Genomic DNA, 20,686 nt, shown 5'->3' with positions numbered 1-20,686 from the left:
TACGAGCCAGGAAGCGCGCAGCTTGATACGAGCCAAAAAAACGTTCACTACGCATCCCACACGATCATCACGGCGTGCGAGATTCACACAGCGCGTGCATGATGAAATCAATTGCCGATTCCCGTTAAGTTATGCGAACCCGGGCTAAAACTTCCAATCCGTTCACTGACAGACCAATTGCAGTCTTGATCGGATCACGGGTTGATTTAAAAAAAAAAACTAAACGCAAGAGTAAGAATGCGTTGGGGTGTTCCTATATTTATTCCTAGCCTTGAAGCTAAGGGAGGACAGTCACCCCGCTCCTGCCATCTTGTGACTCTGCACCTCCCTTCCCCCTTTTTCCCGGGATGCGGGAAACGGGCAGAACCATTCCACAGGGATTCGAGTTTTTCGTGTAAAAACAAAACACGGGAACGTCTGAATCGGCGAATCGGCGTCCAAGGAACGAACGAGCAGCGGTGAGCAGGAATGACGTCAAAGGCGAGGGGATGAACCCGCATGGCCGAAAAGATCTCCACGGCCGGCTTGACTTTGCCGACGTTTTCCGGAACAGCCGCTTTTCCGGCGCGCGGCCATCCGAGCCACGATGGATTTGAATTTGCAGTTTTGGAGAAACGCGGGTCAAGTATGGTTAACTGTAATACGGTCGGAAAGGGGCGGGGAATGAACGTTTTAAGGGCCGCCTTGGAAAGTACGTGGGGAAAGGGGTTCGAGCTAGAGAAGGGCGAGCGTAGGGACTAAAGGGCTGGCCGAGGGAACTTCGCCCTCGCCTGCAACCCTTCTGCTCAGGGAATGTGGAGATTTGAGAGGCGGGAAAAACTGGCGGGTGGCGTGGAAGGAGTTGTTTCTTCGACTCGGCAAAATGCGCAGTGACACAAGCAAACGTTGTAAAACTAGGAAGGAAAAGCCGTAGAGCAAGACTATGACATTCCCATTCCCGAAGGCTCAGCAATTTAAGTCCAGTGTGATAAAAGCCCTAGTGCAGGGGTAGGCAACCTCGGCTCTTTTATGACTCATGGACTTCAACTCCCAGAATTCCTGAGCCAGCTAAGCTGGCTCAGGAATTCTGGGAGTTGAAGTCCATGAGTCATAAAAGAGCCGAGGTTGCCTACCCCTGCCCTAGTGTAATAAACGAGACCTCATTCAAAGCTGCTTTGTAGATATATTAAACTTGTTCTATTCCTAAAGACTATTCAAAAGTAAGCCTTATCGATTTCAATAGGGCTTGCATGCTTTTTAATGGGTATAGTATCGCACCCTGCATACCTAGTCATTATCAGGGTTAAATGGGATTCATATGACTACAACCACAAAGCCTTTCGATTGTCCCATCTCTTGAAATGGGCATAATTTTATGACTTTTAAAGAAAAGGGACGCTCTTTGACGGTATCCAAAAATTTGGTTCTGAAAGCCATGCAGTATTTTTTTAACCTGCTTTGCAGAGTTCTTGGCCTCTGCTGCAAATAATACTTGGAAGCAGAAGGAATGGGGATGGGTTTTGGATCTGTTTGCTCTTATGTGAAACCTATACAGCATGCATTAAGGATGAGAAAACAAAACAAATGTTTCTTTTGGTTGTCCTATACTAGGAATCCTGAAATGTACTCAGAAATGGAGGCTAAATGCCTTCAACTCTGAGATAATTGTATTCTAAGTTCCGGGTTACCCTCTGGATAAACAGTCCAGCATTTGGGGGTCATTTCTTGCCCAGTTGATTTTCAGTAAGTCTAGTAGAAATGTAGAACAGGTGTGGCTTAATAGAAATGACTTTTATATAAAGTTGTTTTTGCAAGTTACACTATAGTAAGAGTTGATAAGCTTAATGTTTCCATTAAAAAACAACCTATTTCCCCATACTTGCAAAACAGCTGAGAGTGAAAGAATATTTTAGCCCCATCTTCCCTCACATATCAATCCCTTGCATCAAAATACAACCCTCCTCTAGTTGATTTTTCTTGTCAAAAGGACGTGATTCTTTATTTGAGTTATTGAGTTTCCCTGAATCACAAGCCAGAAAGATCAAGCATGAAGTTTCAAAGGACTGTGGGGTATGCTTTTCATGGATGACTTGACTATGCTGGGTGTCTTGTTTAATTAAAAAAAAAAGCACAGGTTCAGTATAATGGAGAGCAACAATGGCTTTGAAGTGTGGATAAAACTACTGGGTTTATGTTATTGGGCAATTTTGACTAATTTCACCATCACTGCAAAAATATATTCAAGCTCAGGTATCTTTTAAATCTATTTTTTTAGACTTTTTCCGAAAGATTGAAGCATTGGATAGAAATTTTGGACCCCTTGGTCATATTTACACGTGAGGTAATGAACCTATATATTTAAGCTGTGGACGCTGAAACTTGAAAGCAAGCTAGGAAGCATTTCTGTGGGCACATTCATATGACTTACTAAAAATTTACAGGTAGTCTCTTGTTTACTGATTGCCTTGTGTAGCAACCATTTGAAATTGTGCTAAAAAAGAGTCCATTAGATTGAGATGGCTGGTTATAGAAATTGAATGAATGACAGTTTTGTGATCAATCTTTACATTTACAACCATCACAGCATCTCACAGTTACATGATCACCATTAATGTGTTTAACAACTGACTTATGGATAGCAAGTTAACGGTAATTGAAGAAGTAAAAGGTACATTGCAGTCACATGATGTTTCCAAAGGCAGAATAACAATAACAAGAGTTGGAAGGGACCTTGGAGGTCTTCTGGTCCAACCCTCTCCTCAGACAGGAAATCCTATACCAGGGGTCAGCAACCCGAAACAGTGAAAGAGCCACTCGGAACCGGTTCCCTCACAAAAGGAAAAACTGGGAGCCGCAAAAAATGTGTGCGCATGTGCATACATGCGTACATGCGCAGAACAGGGTTTGACTGAAGAGTGGAGGCAAGGTGAGATATGCACGTACCCTGCATATTTGAATTGATTGGTTGAACTTTTTTAGTCCCACTTTTTTTTTTTTAGACTGCACATGGCAGAGGACTGGGAGCCGCAGGAGACGGCTGAAAGAGCCGCATGCGGCTTCGGAGCCGCAGGTTGCAGACCTGTGCCCTATACCATTTCAGACAAATGGCTATCCAGTCTCTTCTTAAAAACTTTCAGTGTTGGAGCATTCACAACTTGTGGAGGCAGATTGTTCCACTGATCAATTGTTCTAACTGTCAGGAAGTTTCTCCTTAGTTCTAGGTTGCTTCTCTCCTTGACTAGTTTCCATCCGTTGCTTCTTGTCCTGCTTTCAGGTGCTTTGGAGAATAGCTTGACTCCCTCTTCTTTGTGGCAGCCCCTGAGATATTGGAACACTGCTACATACCCAATTCCAGCAACAGTTCCTTATATGTTTTAGCCTCCAGTTCCCTAATCATCTTTGTTGCTCTTCTCGATTACCTGTAGATGCTGCGTCAGCTGCAGCCTCCTTGTCTTCTAGGCTATTTTAAAGTAGCTAACTGAGTAATATTACCTTGTCTGTTTGCTTTTTTTTCCTCCAAATTCAAATCAAGGTAATTAATATTCTGTTCAGCATCAGAGCTACTATATAAAGGATGTGGGAAAATGAATATTTTTCTAACCCCTCCCCCTTTTTTTTAAAAAAATTCTTGCATGCCTAGATTAAATAGAAGAGTAAATTTTGAAAATGGAGTAGTCGAACTATAGCTGCTGAGACAATTTGTAGCCATTCCTGCAACTTGTTTCATTTTCCTGGAGCAACAAGAGTCATGAATTAGCCATTAGTTTGAGACAGGATATCATGCCAAAACAAAGCTAGATCAAATAAGTGCAAGCTACAGTTTCAGACTGCATCATTAAGACAAAGAAAATTAATAATGTGTAACATTTTCTTGATTCAGACAACATACAAAATACAACTAGCAGGTCCACACAAACGGAAGAATAAAATTAGGCAGCTCGCATAGAAATGATTGTTAATATAATATGCTTGTTATAATAAGCTTTCAGTCACAGTAGCATTATTTTAAAGAAAAAAAGCCATTAATTTCAAAGTGTTATGACGTATAATCACAAATATTTGAAAGAAAGAATTAAGCCATGTGTGTTAGCCTGGGATACACATACAGTAGAGCGAACCACTGCATTGCACCAAATTCAGGCTGTCACCAAAAAGAGCAATTCTGTTGCTTTTAGCTTTGAGGCTCTTTGCACTTACTTATTGGTCAAAAGATACAGGTACTTCAGCTTTTTCTATTATCACCAGTGGGAAAGAAACAGTGCTGTTCCATTAATGGTCAATGAATATATTTAAGGAAGATTGAAACAGGTTCTCTGCATGAATACATAAACGGCTTGGGACTGGAATGAATATTCTTGTGGTAGATTACTGGTCTGGATTCCTCACATCCTTCCTCCCCTTGAAAAGTCTTGCAGATCGGATTGGAGCAACAGATCTGGGAGAGAGACAAGCCGTCCCCTGATGCTTTCTTCTGGATCAATTTGCGTCCTAGAAGCTGCTCTGAGTTTGTCCTTTCACCCTCCACTTACCTATAAGAGTAGGGTAGAGAAAAGCCATGCGCAATACTGGTTGATTGTGTTTTGTGTCACAAAACACTCAGTGGGGAAAAAACGACAACATCACAAGAAAAGAAATGTTTTTAGAGAAAAAAACCCCCAGTTTATTTCCACTTTTCTTGTAAATACAGGCGGACATTAATGCATCGAGAGATCTTTTACTGAATAGTGGAGAAGATGTAACGTCTTTACAAAATAAAAAGGTACAGCGATGTTGTCAACATATTTGTACATTACATTCTAGTGTGCAAAAATGATTAGGTTTCTCGTTTCTGTGCCCTGATATCTAAGCTGAGACTCGAGGCATGGAGAGAGGAACTGAATTTGTAACTGTCTTCGTTTTGATCCCAGCTCTCCTCAAGTGAGGCTAAGCCATCGGCTTTGTTCGTGTGATACTGTCTGTAAAGTAGTCATGCATTGATGCTGCTGAACACATTTCTAGTGTGACACCAGTAATTACCTCTGTCCTGTGACATCCACACTTTGAATATAGTGATCTGTAAAGAAGCCTATCAATGTGAGCAGTTTTTGTATGTAACATATGTGCAGTCTCTTGAAGTGTGGACAATGGGGTCACACAACTGCAGCAGAACTAACATAGGTAGAATTTCTACTGTATCTTCTATAGCAACGGTCTCCAGACTTTTTGGCACTAGGGACTGATTTCATGGAAGGCAATTTTTTTCAGACTGGGGGAGGGAAAGGAAGAGTTCGTGTGATATATAGATCCTGCGCATACACAGTTGAAGCTTTGCTTTCTTGCGCAGCCCTATTCCTAACAGGTCACGGAATGGTACTGGTCTGTGGCCCTCATGTTGAGGGCCCCTGTTCTGTGGAGCCTGTTGTTTTTCCAATCATACAAGTCCGTAGATATGAATAAATATATCCTAATGTATAAAGATCAAAGTAGATGTTGAAAAGGAAACAGAAGTATGTAACGTTTGGGGGGAAACCATAAATACTGACGGAACAACAAAGTCACCTTGTAGGGGAGATGGTGGCATAAAAAATAAATAAATAAAAAGCTTTTGTTTGTTAGTTTTAAAAGAATGCCATAAAAGAGGGTGACTGTAATCACACTTCACAGCAAGTCAAAGTGCTGGCTGATGTATGCTTATTTATTCCTAGTAATATAAGTGGATCATCAAATCTTCAAATATTTTCTTTAGATTATGTTGCATCTGGAATCCTGGTTTGGTCAGACAATATTTTCTAGCTTGCTCTTAGTTTATAAGAATCTTAGGTTTAAACCACAATAAATTTATTTAAGCATACTAACAAGTAAAATGAACGAACTGTGAGTATCAGCCCAGGATTCATTCTTGACAATCCAATTTTAATTAGTTCTGAACTTATATACATATCTTTTTACTTCTATATCTATATTTCATTATCCTATGATTTTTAAATGTCACAATTTATTTGAGCTGAAATACAACTTAAATGAAGCTATCAGATTTTTTAAAAAGTGATTTAGGATATCGGTTATGATATAGCAAATTATGTGAAAAAGCATTATCGATGGACAAAACCCCCCAAAACATTTTAAATAATCCCATCAATGGTTCTTGAAAAGCATAGCCATTCCATAATATATATTCAGCTATAAAATGGTTTCTGACCTATTTCTAAAATATTGCTTTCCAATGTTTTAGGTCAGAGATGCCTGGAAAATAAGTCTGGTGAGTTTTCCTATTATATTTAGGAATTATTTTAACCTGTTCTTTTCATCTTTTAGTGGAGATGTTCTAATCAATTTTATATGTATTTTTATTTCCTCAGACTTGTGTGAATCCCAGCACTGGTGATACAATTCCTTTCCTCTTTAGAGGAGGCGGTTGGTTTCAAATGTCATTTTATTGCAATTTGAACTCAGGTTTTTTCAGTAATTGTTTACTTGTTTGATAACCCACCTTCCATTTAGAAACTCAAGGCAACAGTATGCAAGCTCCTTCCTCCTATTTTACCCCTTAACCCTGTGTGGTGGCCTGGGGTGAGGGGAGCGAGGATCCGATAGATTTCAATCTAAGTCTTCCCATTTATAGTCCACCACCTTAATCACTTCCCACACTGTTATTAGTACTGATGAATAACATAACAGGAAGTAAAATTAATTTTGGTATGCAGGTAGTCCTCGACTTACGACCACAATTGGGTCCCAAATTTATGTTGCTAAGTGAAACATTTGTTAAGTGAGTTTTGCTCCATTTTAACGACCTTTCTTGCCACAGTTGTTAAGTGAATCATTTCAGATGTTAAGTTAATAACATTGTTAAGTGAATCTGGCTTCACTTGCTTGTCAGAAGGTCACAAAAGCTGATCACAATACACACACACACCGGACTTTGCAAATATCATATATACGAACCAATTGTCAAGCATCTAAATTTTGATCACATGACCAAGAGATGCTGCGACGTTCATGTGAAAAATGGTCATAAGTCACGTAACTTTGAACGGTCACGAAATGAACTGTTGTCAGTCATTGCTGTTATTAATGTATATTATCCATAGCCTGCATCTATTCCTGGAATGCATGTTAGAATATGATCTCAGTATTAATTTCTACATTTGTTTTTAGTAGTGATTGTGATTTGATAAGTCTGGGAATATATTGTAACAGACACAGACAGGCATTATAAATCATGTTAAATTTTAATGTAGTTTTTTTAGTTTTGGCTTAGTGTATTACATACACTAGGCCATTGTAGTTGGTAAACCTAGATTTTTTCTTGTGTTGACTTTGGTGGTTATAGTTTATTTAGTAGACTATAGTTGAACAAAGCATAATTTAACCAGATATTTAAAATAAATAACCATATAGGTTTTCTTAAATGCCATAATACCCCCCGTTGATAGGGCTCGCAACTTGGGCGTCCTCTTGGATTCACGACTCAATTTTCAAGACCACATAGGAGCCGTGACCAGGGGGGCTTTTGCCCAGGTTCGCCTGGTGCGCCAGTTGCGTCCCTATCTGGACCGAGATGCCCTACGCACAGTTACTCATGCGCTCGTGACCTCCCGTTTGGACTACTGCAACGCTCTCTACATGGGGCTGCCCTTGAGGACCACTCGGAGGCTTCAACTGGTGCAGAATGTGGCTGCGCGAGTTGTAATGGGGGTCTCCCGATACTCCCATGTAACACCTCTACTCCGCGAGCTGCATTGGCTTCCGGTTGCCCTCCGGGTGAAATTCAAGGTGCTGGTCATTACCTATAAAGCCCTACATGGCTTGGGTCCGGGGTACTTGAGGGAACACCTGCTGCCAGCATCAAGTGCCCTTCGTCCAGTGCGCTCCCACAGGGAGGGTCTGCTCAGGGTCCCACCGGTAAGAGATTGCCGGCGGGTAATGCCCAGGGATAGGGCCTTCTCAGTGGGGGCGCCTGCCCTCTGGAACCAGCTGCCAGTGGAGCTGAGGACTGCCCCCGACCTCCGTTCATTCCGCCGGGGCCTGAAGACCTGGCTCTTCGAGCTCTCTGGCTCAGGCTGAGGATTAATTTATTTTAATTGGGGTTTTAGTTGCACAGGGTTAAATTTAATCTTTTTTAAACTGGTTTTAACTTTTGTATTTTTGGTTTTTAATTCCCTGTAAACCGCCCTGAGTCCTCAGGGAAAGGGCGGTATATAAATGTAATAAAATAAAATAAATAAAAATAAATAATAATCTTTATTATTATACATAAAAATGTAGTTTAAAAAGTAGCCCAGGCTTCACTGGCAATTTTTAAATCTTTGAGCTTAGCAATATTTGTCTTATTAGGAGTTGCATGTAGGAATGTGGAGAAAATTAATTGAAAATCTGTTTCATTATTGAAACAATTAATTTTTAGACGAGCACAATTTTACCTTAATAACTGATAACCTCTAAAACTTCCATTGCTTATTCAGTACCAATCATTTCCTAAAGTAATGAAGTATAAAACTCCGAAAAAGCCATAAGGCCCATAATTCATGTTTTTGTGTACATAGTGCCCAAGTTATAATTACTGTATATGTTGACATTTTTTATATTATTTATTTTTCTATCACTCCCTTATATGCACCGTGCAATGAATTTGCTAACTGGACAGTTTTCTTTCTCTCTTTCAAAGGTTTTGTGTGTATTTCTGCTTCACTGGTGAGTAACAATGAAAGTTTTCAGAATATATACATTGGAGTTTTAAAATGAATAAATATATAAATCTTGGTACAATTATACTAATTGTCCCACTTTTTAATTGGACTCACGTTAGTCAATATAATCTGCATGCAGTGTTTCAGTGCAAAGAGAACACATATTGCTGACAATTTCTGGAGACCAAACTGATATATGTCCTTTCCTGTCTTTGCACCAATATTGTCCAAATCGTCCACATAAGAGAGGGAGATAATGACAAACTGAATAACCTTCGATTCGCAGAATGCAACATTTCTTAAGAAAAGATCCCTTTTCCTCCTAAGCAGCCCAGTGATAATTACATGGCAGAAAGCGATATGTGGAAAGGAGAAGGAAACAGGTGACTGGGAGAGACTCATGAAATCAACAAACATAAATGAGGAATAAAATTTGATGGAGGGAAAATAAAATAAACTGCTTAAATGAAAGAAGAGGTGAGATTTTAAAAAAAGGACCTGAGAGCTGAGAAAATTAATTCATTCGATAGATTATTCAATACATATTGGGAATGTACCTTAATACATTTTCAGGTATCGAATGTTGAATTGCTTTTTTCACCTCTGTACATACTGAGGAATTTTTTTAAGGGAACCAAGATTGGACACAAGCACATTTAGCCTCCAAGGATTCAGTAGACAGAAAACATTACAGGCTCATTGTGAATACACATGTTGATTTGCAGAGTATATAGATCGGGGGTGTCAAACTGCCGGCCCATGGGTGGGTGTGTCATGCTGAAACCACGCCCACCCTAATGCCAGCAATGGAAAAAAATTGCAAAACATCTCAACACGTCACATGATGTTGCGAGTTTGACACCCCTGGTATAGATGAAGCAGCTTTTTAAATGTAGGAATTGCTTTGCTTTTTATGGTGCACAAACACAGTTTTATGAAGATTATTATGATGTGCGAGTTGCCATAACTGTTGCTCAATTTATGTTATCCCCAAAAGCATGGAGACCAAAAGATTGTTTGAATGCTTTTAAAAACAGTGGTTAAATAATATATCTGGCAGAGTAAAGTGGCGTTAGGAATAGAACGCATGGTATGTTCAGACTACTCATTGCTTCCAGATGCTTCTTTAGAGTCTATTGACTGGAAATGAAGTGATTTGGGAGCAGTTATCTCACATGGGATCCGTGGTGCCAGTAGCAAATTTAGATTTGGGCCTGAAAAAAACTGGATGTTTGCTTCTGGAACTACATGATGGTATACTATAGCAAATTATAAAATGATCTGCTAGTGCAGGTATATATCTTTGCAATATTGTCCAAATGTGTTTCCCATATAAATTTCTATTCACAGGCTGCATTTGCTTCCTTACCATACAGAAGATTTTTGGCATCGTTTTCCCAGCAGGTACTGGCTAAGCTAAGCCATTCACTTTGTATTAATTTGTTTAGATTAATTTGTTAACTCATGTTGGTACTGTGCATTTGTAATTTCATATTTTGCAGTTTCTTTTCCATGCGTATATTGGTGGATTCAGTTTGGCAAACAGGAATTCTGTAAAAAGATCATTGGAGAATGGTGAGAAAAATGTAAGTATATGTGGCAGATTGCAACAATCTTTTTTGCACTGTAGTGAATAGGTGTGTTTTCATGGTGTCACATTTTTTGCTTACAGGAACTTTCATGGAAACAGACACTTCTCTCTATTGGAAGCATCCCAGGTTTGGCCTTAATAGGAGTATGTATTGCCTATTTCTGCCTGGTTTTTGTTTTCTAATTATGCTTTTTTTTTCACGGAACAGTAGCATATGGAGTGGCATGGATTCATGCATGGAACTATTTGTTAATAATTGATTAATAGTAATGAAGAGCTATGGTGGCACAGATAGAATACAGTTTTGCAGGCTAATTCTGCTGACTGGCAGCAGTTCGATCTTGACTGGCTCAAGGTTGACTCAGCCTTCCAAGGTCGGTAAAATGAGGACCCAGATTGTTTTGGGCAATATGCCGAATCTGTAAACTGCTTAGAGAGGGCTATAAAGCACTATGAAGGGTATATAAGTCTAAGTGTTATTGCTATTAATTTATACAAGGGATTGTTAGTGTGATCTAAAGGTTTTCCAACATTGTTTTTAAATGAGAAGGAAATTTCTTTTTCAGCATCCTTACTTAAAATTGTCTCCAACCATATGTTCAAATTCAATGGGTAATGCCTAAATTTAACGTATCATGCCTATTCACTTAGATGTGAGCTAAACTAGCACTCTATTTGTATGTTTGCCGTCTTCATAGTTTTCCATAGATTTTGTAGTGTCCCCGCTCTTCAAAGCTTGATATATTTCCAATTTCTTATTCCAGACACCAGTCTTTCTTGCATAACTATTTATTTATATCATGTCTAGATTGATAAACAGCAAAGTGCCACTGAGAGCATGTACTAATTAGGGAGAAAGACAATCTGTAGAGCTTACTATTTTTTGTTCGGTTTCAGGATCTATAATCAAAATATGAAGGTTACACACAAACATACATACACACCAAGACCACGACTCATATCTGATCAGAATCCATCGAGATTTTGATTTGATTTGCTTAAATTATTTACACAGGCAACCTATTTGTGACCTGAAATTGATTTTCCCCTTTCCCCCTCAGCCTTCATGGTAGGAGTCAGAAATCTACCACTCTGCAGCTGGATCTGGACCATCAACCAAAATCATTCAACCCATTGTCCCAAAATAAATATATACACCTGCCAGATTTCTAAAAAAGTTTGGAATTCTATCTCAGACTTGATGTAGAACTGTACTACTGTCTATTAACAAATTGTAATGATGCGGAAGGGTATTATGAGCCCATGTACATATGTTTATGCGTTACTTAGATCTTCCTCCTCTCCATAAGCATTTCTTTCCCCAGTCACAAGATGTTTCCTGAGCCTCTGCTGAGCACACTCTTATATTCTCCTTTGAACATGGCTTTATTCTCCTTTGAACATGGCTCAAATTTTTCTAAGAAGCAAGTCTTTAAGATTTACCCTGAACTTTAAGTGCCGGAATATTTATCCAAGAGACTGCTCACAGACTTGAACTCTGGCCCCTGGGTGGAAGAAGGTTGCCAATCTGATCTTGTGGCTAAAAGAGACCTGATGTCACTAAAAGGGGCAGTGCTACTTTAACTTTGTTGTGTTTTCTGGTTTGGGAGACTGGGAGTTAAAAGACAGAAGATGCACGCTAAACTTAATAGAAGACTATTAAGACTTATTTTTAAGGGTGGGGGGGGGAAGTAAAAATGTGGATAGCTGAAAATTAGTGATTTTACACTGAAGCTCAGTTTGGTGACATGGGAACTAAAAAAAGTGGATATGGGCTTGTTGGGGATATAGACCTATTAACATTTAGTGGAAAAAAGCTTATAGTCAATCACTCCATGAAATAAAGCTGAGTACAAAATAAAAATGTCACAGACAATCTCTCTCTCTCTCTCTCTCTCTCTCTTTGTGTGTGTGTGTGTGTGTGTGTGTGTTTGTGTGTGAAACGGTTGTTTTTAGACTCTCCCTCACTATGTTATAGAGCGTAAGAAATTACTAAATACTCCAGGGCATTTCTTCAGCAAGTTCACGGCAAGTGCTTTTTTTGGTGAGTAAAAGTGTGACAGTTCTTTGAAACATTAGTTACAGGTATTCTATGCTGTCAACAAGTTTGCCTTATATAATTTTTGCTATTCTATCATGTACGAGCATTTTTTCAAATATAATATGTTGTAAACATAACAGTTTCAAAATGTGGCCATGTTGTTTAAAAATTTTCCTTGTTGAAAAAAAACCCTATTTCAAATGTTGACAAACACTGCTGATTAATAATTCACTGCTGGAAATCAGCTATCCAGGTCCCATTTCAGTGTTTTATTATCATTTGTTTAACAAGCTTCATGCCAGGGGGAAAAAAATCACATTTTTTATTCTGAATATAGATGCTAAATACTGGGCATATTTCCTAGAGGAACATATGTTCCTTTAATACGCAGCAATAAATCCAGTTATCTTAATAATCTTTTTGTTAATTTTTTTATGTTATCCCTAAATGTGACAACAGTAGGGTAAGATCAAATCACATGAAGTAATATTCTAATTATGTAGGACAGACGGGGAGCAAGCTAACCACAAACTGCAAGAACACAAGCGTTCAGATGAGGAGAGCCGAACTCATTGGTAGCCTCACATTGCAATAAACAAGGACATATATTTCAATTTTCCAGTTACTAAGATTGTTGGCCATGCAGGTACAAAGATAGCCAGAGAAATGATTGAAGCCTGGGAAATGGGCCCCTTGTCAGTCAACTGGAGTGCTGATTTACCACCAGCTTATCAGGTATTTAAGAACTGAGGGCTTGACAGCACAGGGAAACAACTGATTGCCAGCCATCAACACACCAATCTGAAGGCACCACATAAGTAGGACTCATAGAGTAGCCCAAAGGACATATTTCAATAGAGAGAAATTCCCTGAAGATGGGCTCCAGCTCCAGTCCTAAAGCTTGGAAGAGTAAACCTTTGGTCCCAGTGGTCGACCCAGATTCGATCTCGCAAGATTCTGAGTCCTGAGATTCCTGGTTTTACTTCTAAAAGTTCATCCTTGGTTGATAAAAGGATAAAAGTAGTCTTTATTAATAAAGTCATTTTCAAGCGTTTCTGCAGCCTTTGAGGTATAAAAATCCTGTTAGTTGGTAAAGTATAAGATAGTGATCCTAGTCCAACCTACTTTTATTATTAATTATGAGCCAAGTATGTTTAGACAGGGGCTTAACATATTTTATGGGAGTGCCCTCAGTTGGCTACCTACCCCAAAGATTGCTTTCTTTTATCCAAACTTCTTTGATTTCCTCCTGAAGTTCAAGGACCATAAACTTAACAATTATGTAGAATTTCAAAGGCACTTCCTCCAATTTCTCATTCCTGTAGTTACCTTAAATACTTGGAATAAATTTAGCCCATTCTCCCAGAAATAATTTAAAAGTCACAGGTTGATCACACATCCATTAGTTTCAAACTCAGAATTGTTTTAATTGTTAGGGTTTTTTTCTGATAAAAAGGGGGTCTTTCATTTAATTCAGATTATAATGAAAGCTGAACAGAATTTCCAGTAGTCAGTATCTGTTTTTTCATATTTTATTGTACATACTGTACATCATATTATTACTTCCTCCAGGTCATTTTGGGTATGTCCATAGATTTTTTTTCCCTAAAACTGATGCAGAAAATTATGAAGAAAATTAGAATACAGTGCTAGAAAATTTTGCCAGTTTGGCTGAAGTTTCAGTATGAGCCAAGAAAACATCGGAAACAACCTTCAGCAGTTTCCACGTAAGCCAACTGATTATCAAAATCACAATTTCTGGAAGAGTCTCCAGCCATTGCAGCAGAATTTAAGCCCTAAAGTGCATTTTTTATGTTTGTTTTTTTAATTTTACAATGTCTGCCAGAACTCAAGTCACTCTTCTGCTTTGCTAATATAAATGTTATCACAAGAATTGAGAGTTAAGACTAATAAGTCTTGTTTACATTTCTTACCAAGCCTAATCTCTTCCCCTGTTCTCTGCAGGTGTTCTCTGTGCATTCAATGTGTTCATAGTCAGAAATTTTGAACGTGAGAACGGGATTAAGGTCATGCATAGCACGGGTGAAGTCATTGGAATGTCTAAAGTGGCGGGGGGAAAAGTAAGTGAAAAAACACATTTTTCCACTAGCTTGTTTTTCCCCGTTCTATTCCATTTCAACTAAACCCTTCTATACTCAATTAAATTAAATCATCACAGGGATATTAGTCATTTATAAATTAGAAGGAAATCCTATCAAAAGCTACTATGACAGCTACGCGTTACCTCTATTAAAGGAGGTAATATAGATGGTTTGAGCTACTGGAAATGGAAAAATGTAATTCTGCTTGTGTCCTCCTTGTGGATTTTGATAGGCTCTTGGATTAGACAGGCTTCTGACCTGATCCAGCATGGCTATTTTTTGGTTCTCAATTTCTGTATTTTGATAGTCAGTTACATTTAGTAGCACTCTCCCCATTACTTATTTACCAGAATTTCCTTATGAACATACATTTGGTGTGTTCCCCTCTCCCCCCAAAGTGGAAATTTTTGGTTTGGCCCTTTGTTTTGTGGACTTCCCAGGCTCTATAATCATAGTGTCAATGCTGCTAACATCGAATGTTCTTGCTTGACAAGAGATGAAGAAGCAGCTATTTTATGTTAAACTTGTGTATTGCTTTAAGAGATTGGATTAAGGTTGGGAGGGGGGAAGAGGAGGATTGTTCCTCAAGGCCATCTGAAATTAAAGAAGATAAGAGCTTGGTGGGTTTTCTAACGGAAGGGAAACTGATTCTTTAAATTAATTGGAGAATATGATTAATGACAAAATTAGAAAGGTGGAGAATTGTGTTTAATGTATTGTGCAAGGGGTGGAGATTTCAGATTCCAGCTTCCTTCAAGCAAGTATTTGCCGGTGTATTAGGCTAAATAAAGGACTTTTAAGGTAAACAATGCCTCACAGTCACTTGAAAAGCCCATAGTTCGGAAACTTGACACATAGTAAGGAAGACTAATTGCTTTGATTGTAATTGTCTGTACTGTTAATTTGTTAACCAGAGTGGCTTTGGAGATTGGATTGTCTTGTATTGTGATTTTTTTTTCATTTAGTTCCAAAATCATTGTTTTCACATACTATAGATTTATGATACATAGCTCATCTAATAGAAACACATATTCTGGTAGCCCTCATTATGACTAAGATGGCCTCAGCAGCATTTTAGTGGATTTGAATTTAGAATTGAATTTAGAAACTGGTTCTTTACAATTAAAGTGTGCAACTCCTAATTCACATTTTGCTAAACTGGATGCATTAAGTTTTATGATATATCTATTTTGACTTTCTATTCTATCAGCCGCCCTGCTGGTAGAAATTGCCCATAATACTCAGCCCTGGCCACCCTCTGATACTGCATTAATTGGACATGCTTGTGGTGAATTTTAAAGGCCAAAAACTTTAAAAATGTGGCATCCAGATTCATAAAAATGCAAGCTCTTAAAGAGACCTGAATATATTGTGATTCTAACTTTCCTTTTGTATATATGTGTGTGTTTTTCCCTTCTGCACAGGCTGTAAGAGAAACAGCATTATCCCGAGGTATACTCTTTGGTGTGCCAATGATTATTTCTGAAACTACTGTGTATCTCATAAATCGGTAAGATAAACAGGTTTCCTCAACCAAATAACCAAGAAAAAAAGCAAATAGAATATTACATCCATTATCAATGATGAAATAATATAACAGGGGAACTATAATCCTTGTGTTAGCCCATCTTGAACTTGGGCCAATTACGTCTTACCAAGATTTGGTCTAGCTGCTGATTCATCTAGCCTAGAAGAATTCAGGACCAAATAAGATCCTTTGAAGCTTACAGAATCTGAATTACCCCCGAATTCTCAGGGAAATTTTTCAGGAACTGTAGCTGTATTAAGATTGCGATCACACTTTGGATTGATGCAGCAAGAAGAGCTGTTAACATTAGCAATCCAGATAACTCTGATTGCCTATTGGCTACTAGGGGTAGAATTTCCATGCTAGCATTCTAAATCATTTCAGAAGTATCTAAAAGATCACTTCTATCAGTATCCATTAGCATTAGCATTGAAATCAACAGAGATGGTCCTCCAGCTCATCCTAGAATGGTCAGGTGGGAACCTTCTAATAGCCAGCATTAGCCTTCTTTTATGAAATTCTATCCCAAGGAAAGTACTAGATTCATGCTGTCTTCATAAGTTAACTGAAGACATGCCTGACCATTTAGTCATTTGGAGGATCACACTATATCTCAGGGTCAAATTCCTTCTTAAGTTTCTTACTGCAGTTTCCTTTTTAAAATGAACGGTTATTTTAATTCCTATACTAACTTTCAAGAATTGGTGATTTTTTGAAGGCGATGTTTTATTATTACTTTCTTGTAATTTGCTGTAGGTCTCCCAAGAAAAGAGTGCTAAAAAAATAAAGGGGACTTTCTGTACAAATTTTGTGGGGCTATAATTGGAACAATACATGATGAATTCAAAGAGACAAAGAATAATCTTCTAAAATGCTTTATGTGTGTCATGCTTTCAGGATGTCATACTGGACTCTGAATCTGGAAGGTTTTTTTGCATTCTCCCTCTCTTCCCACCAAAAAAATCAAATTGTCAATATTTGGCAGCAAAGCATCAAAGGAAATATTAGGCTAGAGTTTACTAATTTATTTTTTAAAAAAATACTCCTGAGGAGTTGAATGTCCCATGCCTTTCCTTTCCATTAGTACCACCATCCTCCCTATAGTGCCTGGCAGCCAAAATAACAAGAATAACTAAGCATAATTCTAGCTGCCAAAAGTTTCCTGGTATCCATCTTAGAGGCCAGGGATCAATAGTTTTCTGGTTTGGGGGAAGCAGCTGAAAAACCTCTTTCTGTACTGCTAAGTCAGTACAGGTAGTCCTCAACTTGTGACCACAACTGAGCCCAACATTTCTCTTCTTAAGTGAAACATTTATTAAGTAAATTTTCACCCACTTTACGACCTTCCTTGCCACAGTTGCTAAGTGAATCCCTGCAGTTGATAAGTTAGTAATCTCGTTGTTAAGTGAATCTGGCTTCCCCATTGACTTTGCCTGTCGGAAGGTCGCAAAAGGGGATCACGTGATCTTGCGACCCAGCATGAACCAGCATCTGAATTTTGATCATCACATGATCATGGGGATGCTGCAAAGGTTGTAAGCGTGAAAAATGGTCATAAGTCACATTTTTCAGTGCTGTGGTAACTTTAAACGGTTACTAAATGAACTGTTGTAACTCGAGGACTACCTGTAAGTCCCAACATCTTGAAGGTTTATCAGTGCCAAGCTGTGTAATAACTTGCCCTTGCAACTTTTTGCAGCAGAAGACTTTTCCCACAAAGGTCAATTTACTTGAGAGGGTTTCTGGTATATTTTTTCTGTTGGTTAATACTGCCTGTTTCACTGAGTTGGATTCCACAGTTAAGAGAGGTAATCAGCATGTTTCATTTTCTTTTCCACTTTTGATAATCGGGTAGATCAAAGGGTTAAATGGCAGTGCAAACGAGGAAAAAATATAAACCCTGACGAGTGAAAATCGGAAGATACATTAAATTGGCTGGGTTCTCTTACGTGAAAGAGGGGCATTGGGTTTACTGGGATGTGCAAGCATAGAAACTCCCAGAAGCTGTTAGGATTGGAATTGGGATACAGATAGTCCTTGACTTACGACCGCAACCGAGCCCAACATTTCTGTTGCTAAGCGAGACATTTGTTAACTGAGCTTTGCCCCATTTTACAACCTTTCTGGTACAGTTGTTCAGTGAATCCCTGTAGTTGTTAAGTTAGTAACGTGCTTGTTAATTTTGGCCCACTTTACGACCTTTCTTGCCAGAGTTGTTAAGTGAATCATTGCAGTTGTTAAATTAGTTAAGCGGTTGTTAACTGAATCTGTTCCCCATCACCTTCGCTTGTCAAAAAGTTACAAAAGCTGATCACATCATCCCAGGATGCTGCAACTGTCGTGAATATGAACCAGTTGCCAAGTAGCTGAATTTTGATCATGTGAATGAACATCAGGATGCAGCAACGGTCGTGTGAAAAACAGTCGTAAGTCCCTGTTTTCAGGGCAGTTGTTAACTTTAAACGGCCACTAAACAAACTCTTGTAAATCAGGGACTATCTGCACAGAGATGTTCACAATGTCCAAAGTTTAAAATTTGTAGAGTTGAAAATTTAACACATGGGGGGCCAAAGATTGACAAAAAAAGAGAGAGGGTGAGAAGTACTTAGATCAGGGGTGTCAAACTCAATTTCATTGAGAGCCGCATCAGCATTGCGGTTGCCCTCAGGGGGCCAGGGTGGGTGTGGCCTACTGGGTGGGCGTGGCTAGAGTGCGTATGGCCTACTGGGTGGGCATGGCCAGCTTTACATCGTTCGCATCAAGGGTGCCTATGGGGGCCTGGGCAGGAGTGGGACAGATCTGGGGGTCTCTGGCAGAAGGAGGGTCTCTGGGCCAGGGCCAAGGCAGTGGGGGCCGTTCCCTCACTGTTTCCAGGATGGCTTCGCGGGCCGCATGAAACCACTTCACGGGCCGGATCCGGCCCCCGGGCCTTGTGTTTAACATGTCTGACTTAGATGATATTAGAGTTTGAATATAACTGCAGTTTTAAACATATTGTCATATTTTCCTAAACATTTCTATTTGATTTCAGAGGATTGGGGAGGTATTTCATTGTAGAAGACTTTTTTATTATTATTTATCGCCTACTCAATTGTCTTCTTGTCTTCTGCATTACTAATTCACAGACAGCAATGTGAGATTTTGATGTAAATTGTGATACTTCAACATCCTATGATTTCTATAAGTCATGTCTTTGTACAGAAGTGAATCCAAGTGGTTAAAATAACCCAGTAAGAAATTTAAAATGTTCTCTTATTTTTCAGATAAAGAGAAACGAACTTGAGCCTGATCTGGTTTCTTCCACTAAAGAAACATTTTTTTATTATAGGGGACTTTAATAGTGGGAGACCTTAATGTTTTTCTAGGAGCGTCATTCTTGTAATGATGAAGCTGGCTTTTATGCATAAAAGACGAATTCTGGTAGTAAGAGTAGAAAGTTGGTCTGAAGTATTTTGAATCATCTGTAACAAAAACTGAAGCTTAAGTGGGAAGGGATATAATAATCATGTTCTTATTGATACTTCTCTGTACAGAAAGGATTTGATTTTGTAATCAAACAACAAAAGGCCGTTATTCAAGAAACAGACTTCTTAGCTATAAATGCAAAATCTATTGCATTGTGAACTGCCTTCTACAGCTTTTTGTTAAAATGGAAGGAGAACTTGTGCAGTAAAATGAGATGTTGGATTAAGGGCTGGGGACACTTGCATTCAAGAGCCTTTTCAGCCATGGCAAAACAATCTGCCATTTTGATCTGCTACTACCCTCTCTCCTTCTCTCTCAGCCTGACATATTCCTTTTGGGCAAAGAAGTGCTGTGTATATTGCTTAGGGGTTCTGGAGAAAGGACAGGAAATAAATTAATAAATTACATGGAATAAAGTTTGCCTTGGTCTATATGTTCTTGCCCTTCTAATGTGCTAATCCTTAATTTAACTGATGGCTTAGTTCTTATTGTAGTCTGTAACCCATTTCCCAGGATCGCTGTAAGTATGGGGTACAACCCAGTCATGCTTGGGAGTTACCAGTGCCAGGACCTACTTAAGGTGAGCAGATGTTAGCTAGGTGCTGCTATTTGTTATGACAGTCTCTTACAAAGAAACCCCTTTCTTGTATACCCAGAACTGGAGACCAACTATTAAATGCATGAATCAACCTTTTAAAAAAATTGAATTTGTTCCCTTTTTGAGTGGGTAGAGTAGGGATTACGCAGTCTATTGCAGAGGCCGCCTCCAGTTTTCTAAGAGCTACTAAATTTCCAGAATGATTTTTTTTGCTTGTTTCTTATAGTTAACAGGAAAAAATAAATACAAGGATATATTGGCTTTAAATTGCATATTTCATCCATTAACACATCAATGGCGAAGATAATACTATCAAGGAAAAAAATAGCCATATAAAATTAAATTAAATTGGTTTTTAAATTTTTAAATCATATATTTTTGTACAAAAGTGAGTGGCACATCCCTGAAAATAGGGGTGATCTAGTCATATTCATATCCTAATTTAGATGGTTTTTTTCCCCAATAATTGCACATTCTCCTATATTGCAATATGCAATTCATGAGTCAAAAACAAGATGGTCAATATTGCTAGTATACATCATCATAGTTAAACAGTATTTCATAAAGTATTAATAGAAATAAGTGTGTTTAATTAAAACAGTCTATAATCTTAGCAAAAAGCAAGAATCATAAATGTCAATTCTAAAAGCAAAGTGCTACGGCATAGCCTCAAATGTTAACGGATTTTTTAGTTTTATTTTTTTTAGAAACCT

General features: G+C 38.6%; 1 protein-coding gene across 1 annotated transcript; it reads left to right on the top strand.

Annotated features, from left to right (window-relative positions):
* Positions 1–440: 440 nt before the first annotated feature.
* On the top strand, positions 441–20,073 carry SFXN4 (sideroflexin 4). The gene is made up of 14 exons (XM_083365087.1): positions 441–625; positions 2,255–2,320; positions 4,667–4,738; positions 6,191–6,217; positions 6,318–6,372; positions 8,627–8,652; positions 9,999–10,052; positions 10,151–10,234; positions 10,321–10,383; positions 12,196–12,283; positions 14,246–14,361; positions 15,807–15,892; positions 17,610–17,718; positions 19,174–20,073. The coding sequence occupies exons 1-14, from the start codon at positions 587–589 to the stop codon at positions 19,246–19,248; spliced, it is 960 nt and encodes a 319-aa protein (XP_083221213.1). The 5' UTR covers positions 441–586; the 3' UTR covers positions 19,249–20,073.
* The last annotated feature ends 613 nt before the right edge of the window (positions 20,074–20,686 follow it).

The sequence above is a fragment of the Vipera ursinii genome (genome assembly GCF_947247035.1).
Source record: "Vipera ursinii genome assembly, chromosome: 5".
In the NCBI taxonomy this organism is placed as follows: Eukaryota; Metazoa; Chordata; class Lepidosauria; order Squamata; family Viperidae; genus Vipera; species Vipera ursinii.
Note: the sequence above shows the minus strand (reverse complement) of the source record. Positions and strands in the feature narration are given on the sequence as shown.

Coding starts and splice junctions, on each gene's coding strand:
- SFXN4 (XM_083365087.1), top strand. CDS start 587: ATGGATTTGAATTTGCAGTTTTGGAGAAACGCGGGTCAA. Junction 4,739..6,190: donor CGTCTTTACAAAATAAAAAG/GTACAGCGATGT, acceptor CCAATGTTTTAG/GTCAGAGATGCCTGGAAAAT. Junction 15,893..17,609: donor ACTGTGTATCTCATAAATCG/GTAAGATAAACA, acceptor AACTTTTTGCAG/CAGAAGACTTTTCCCACAAA.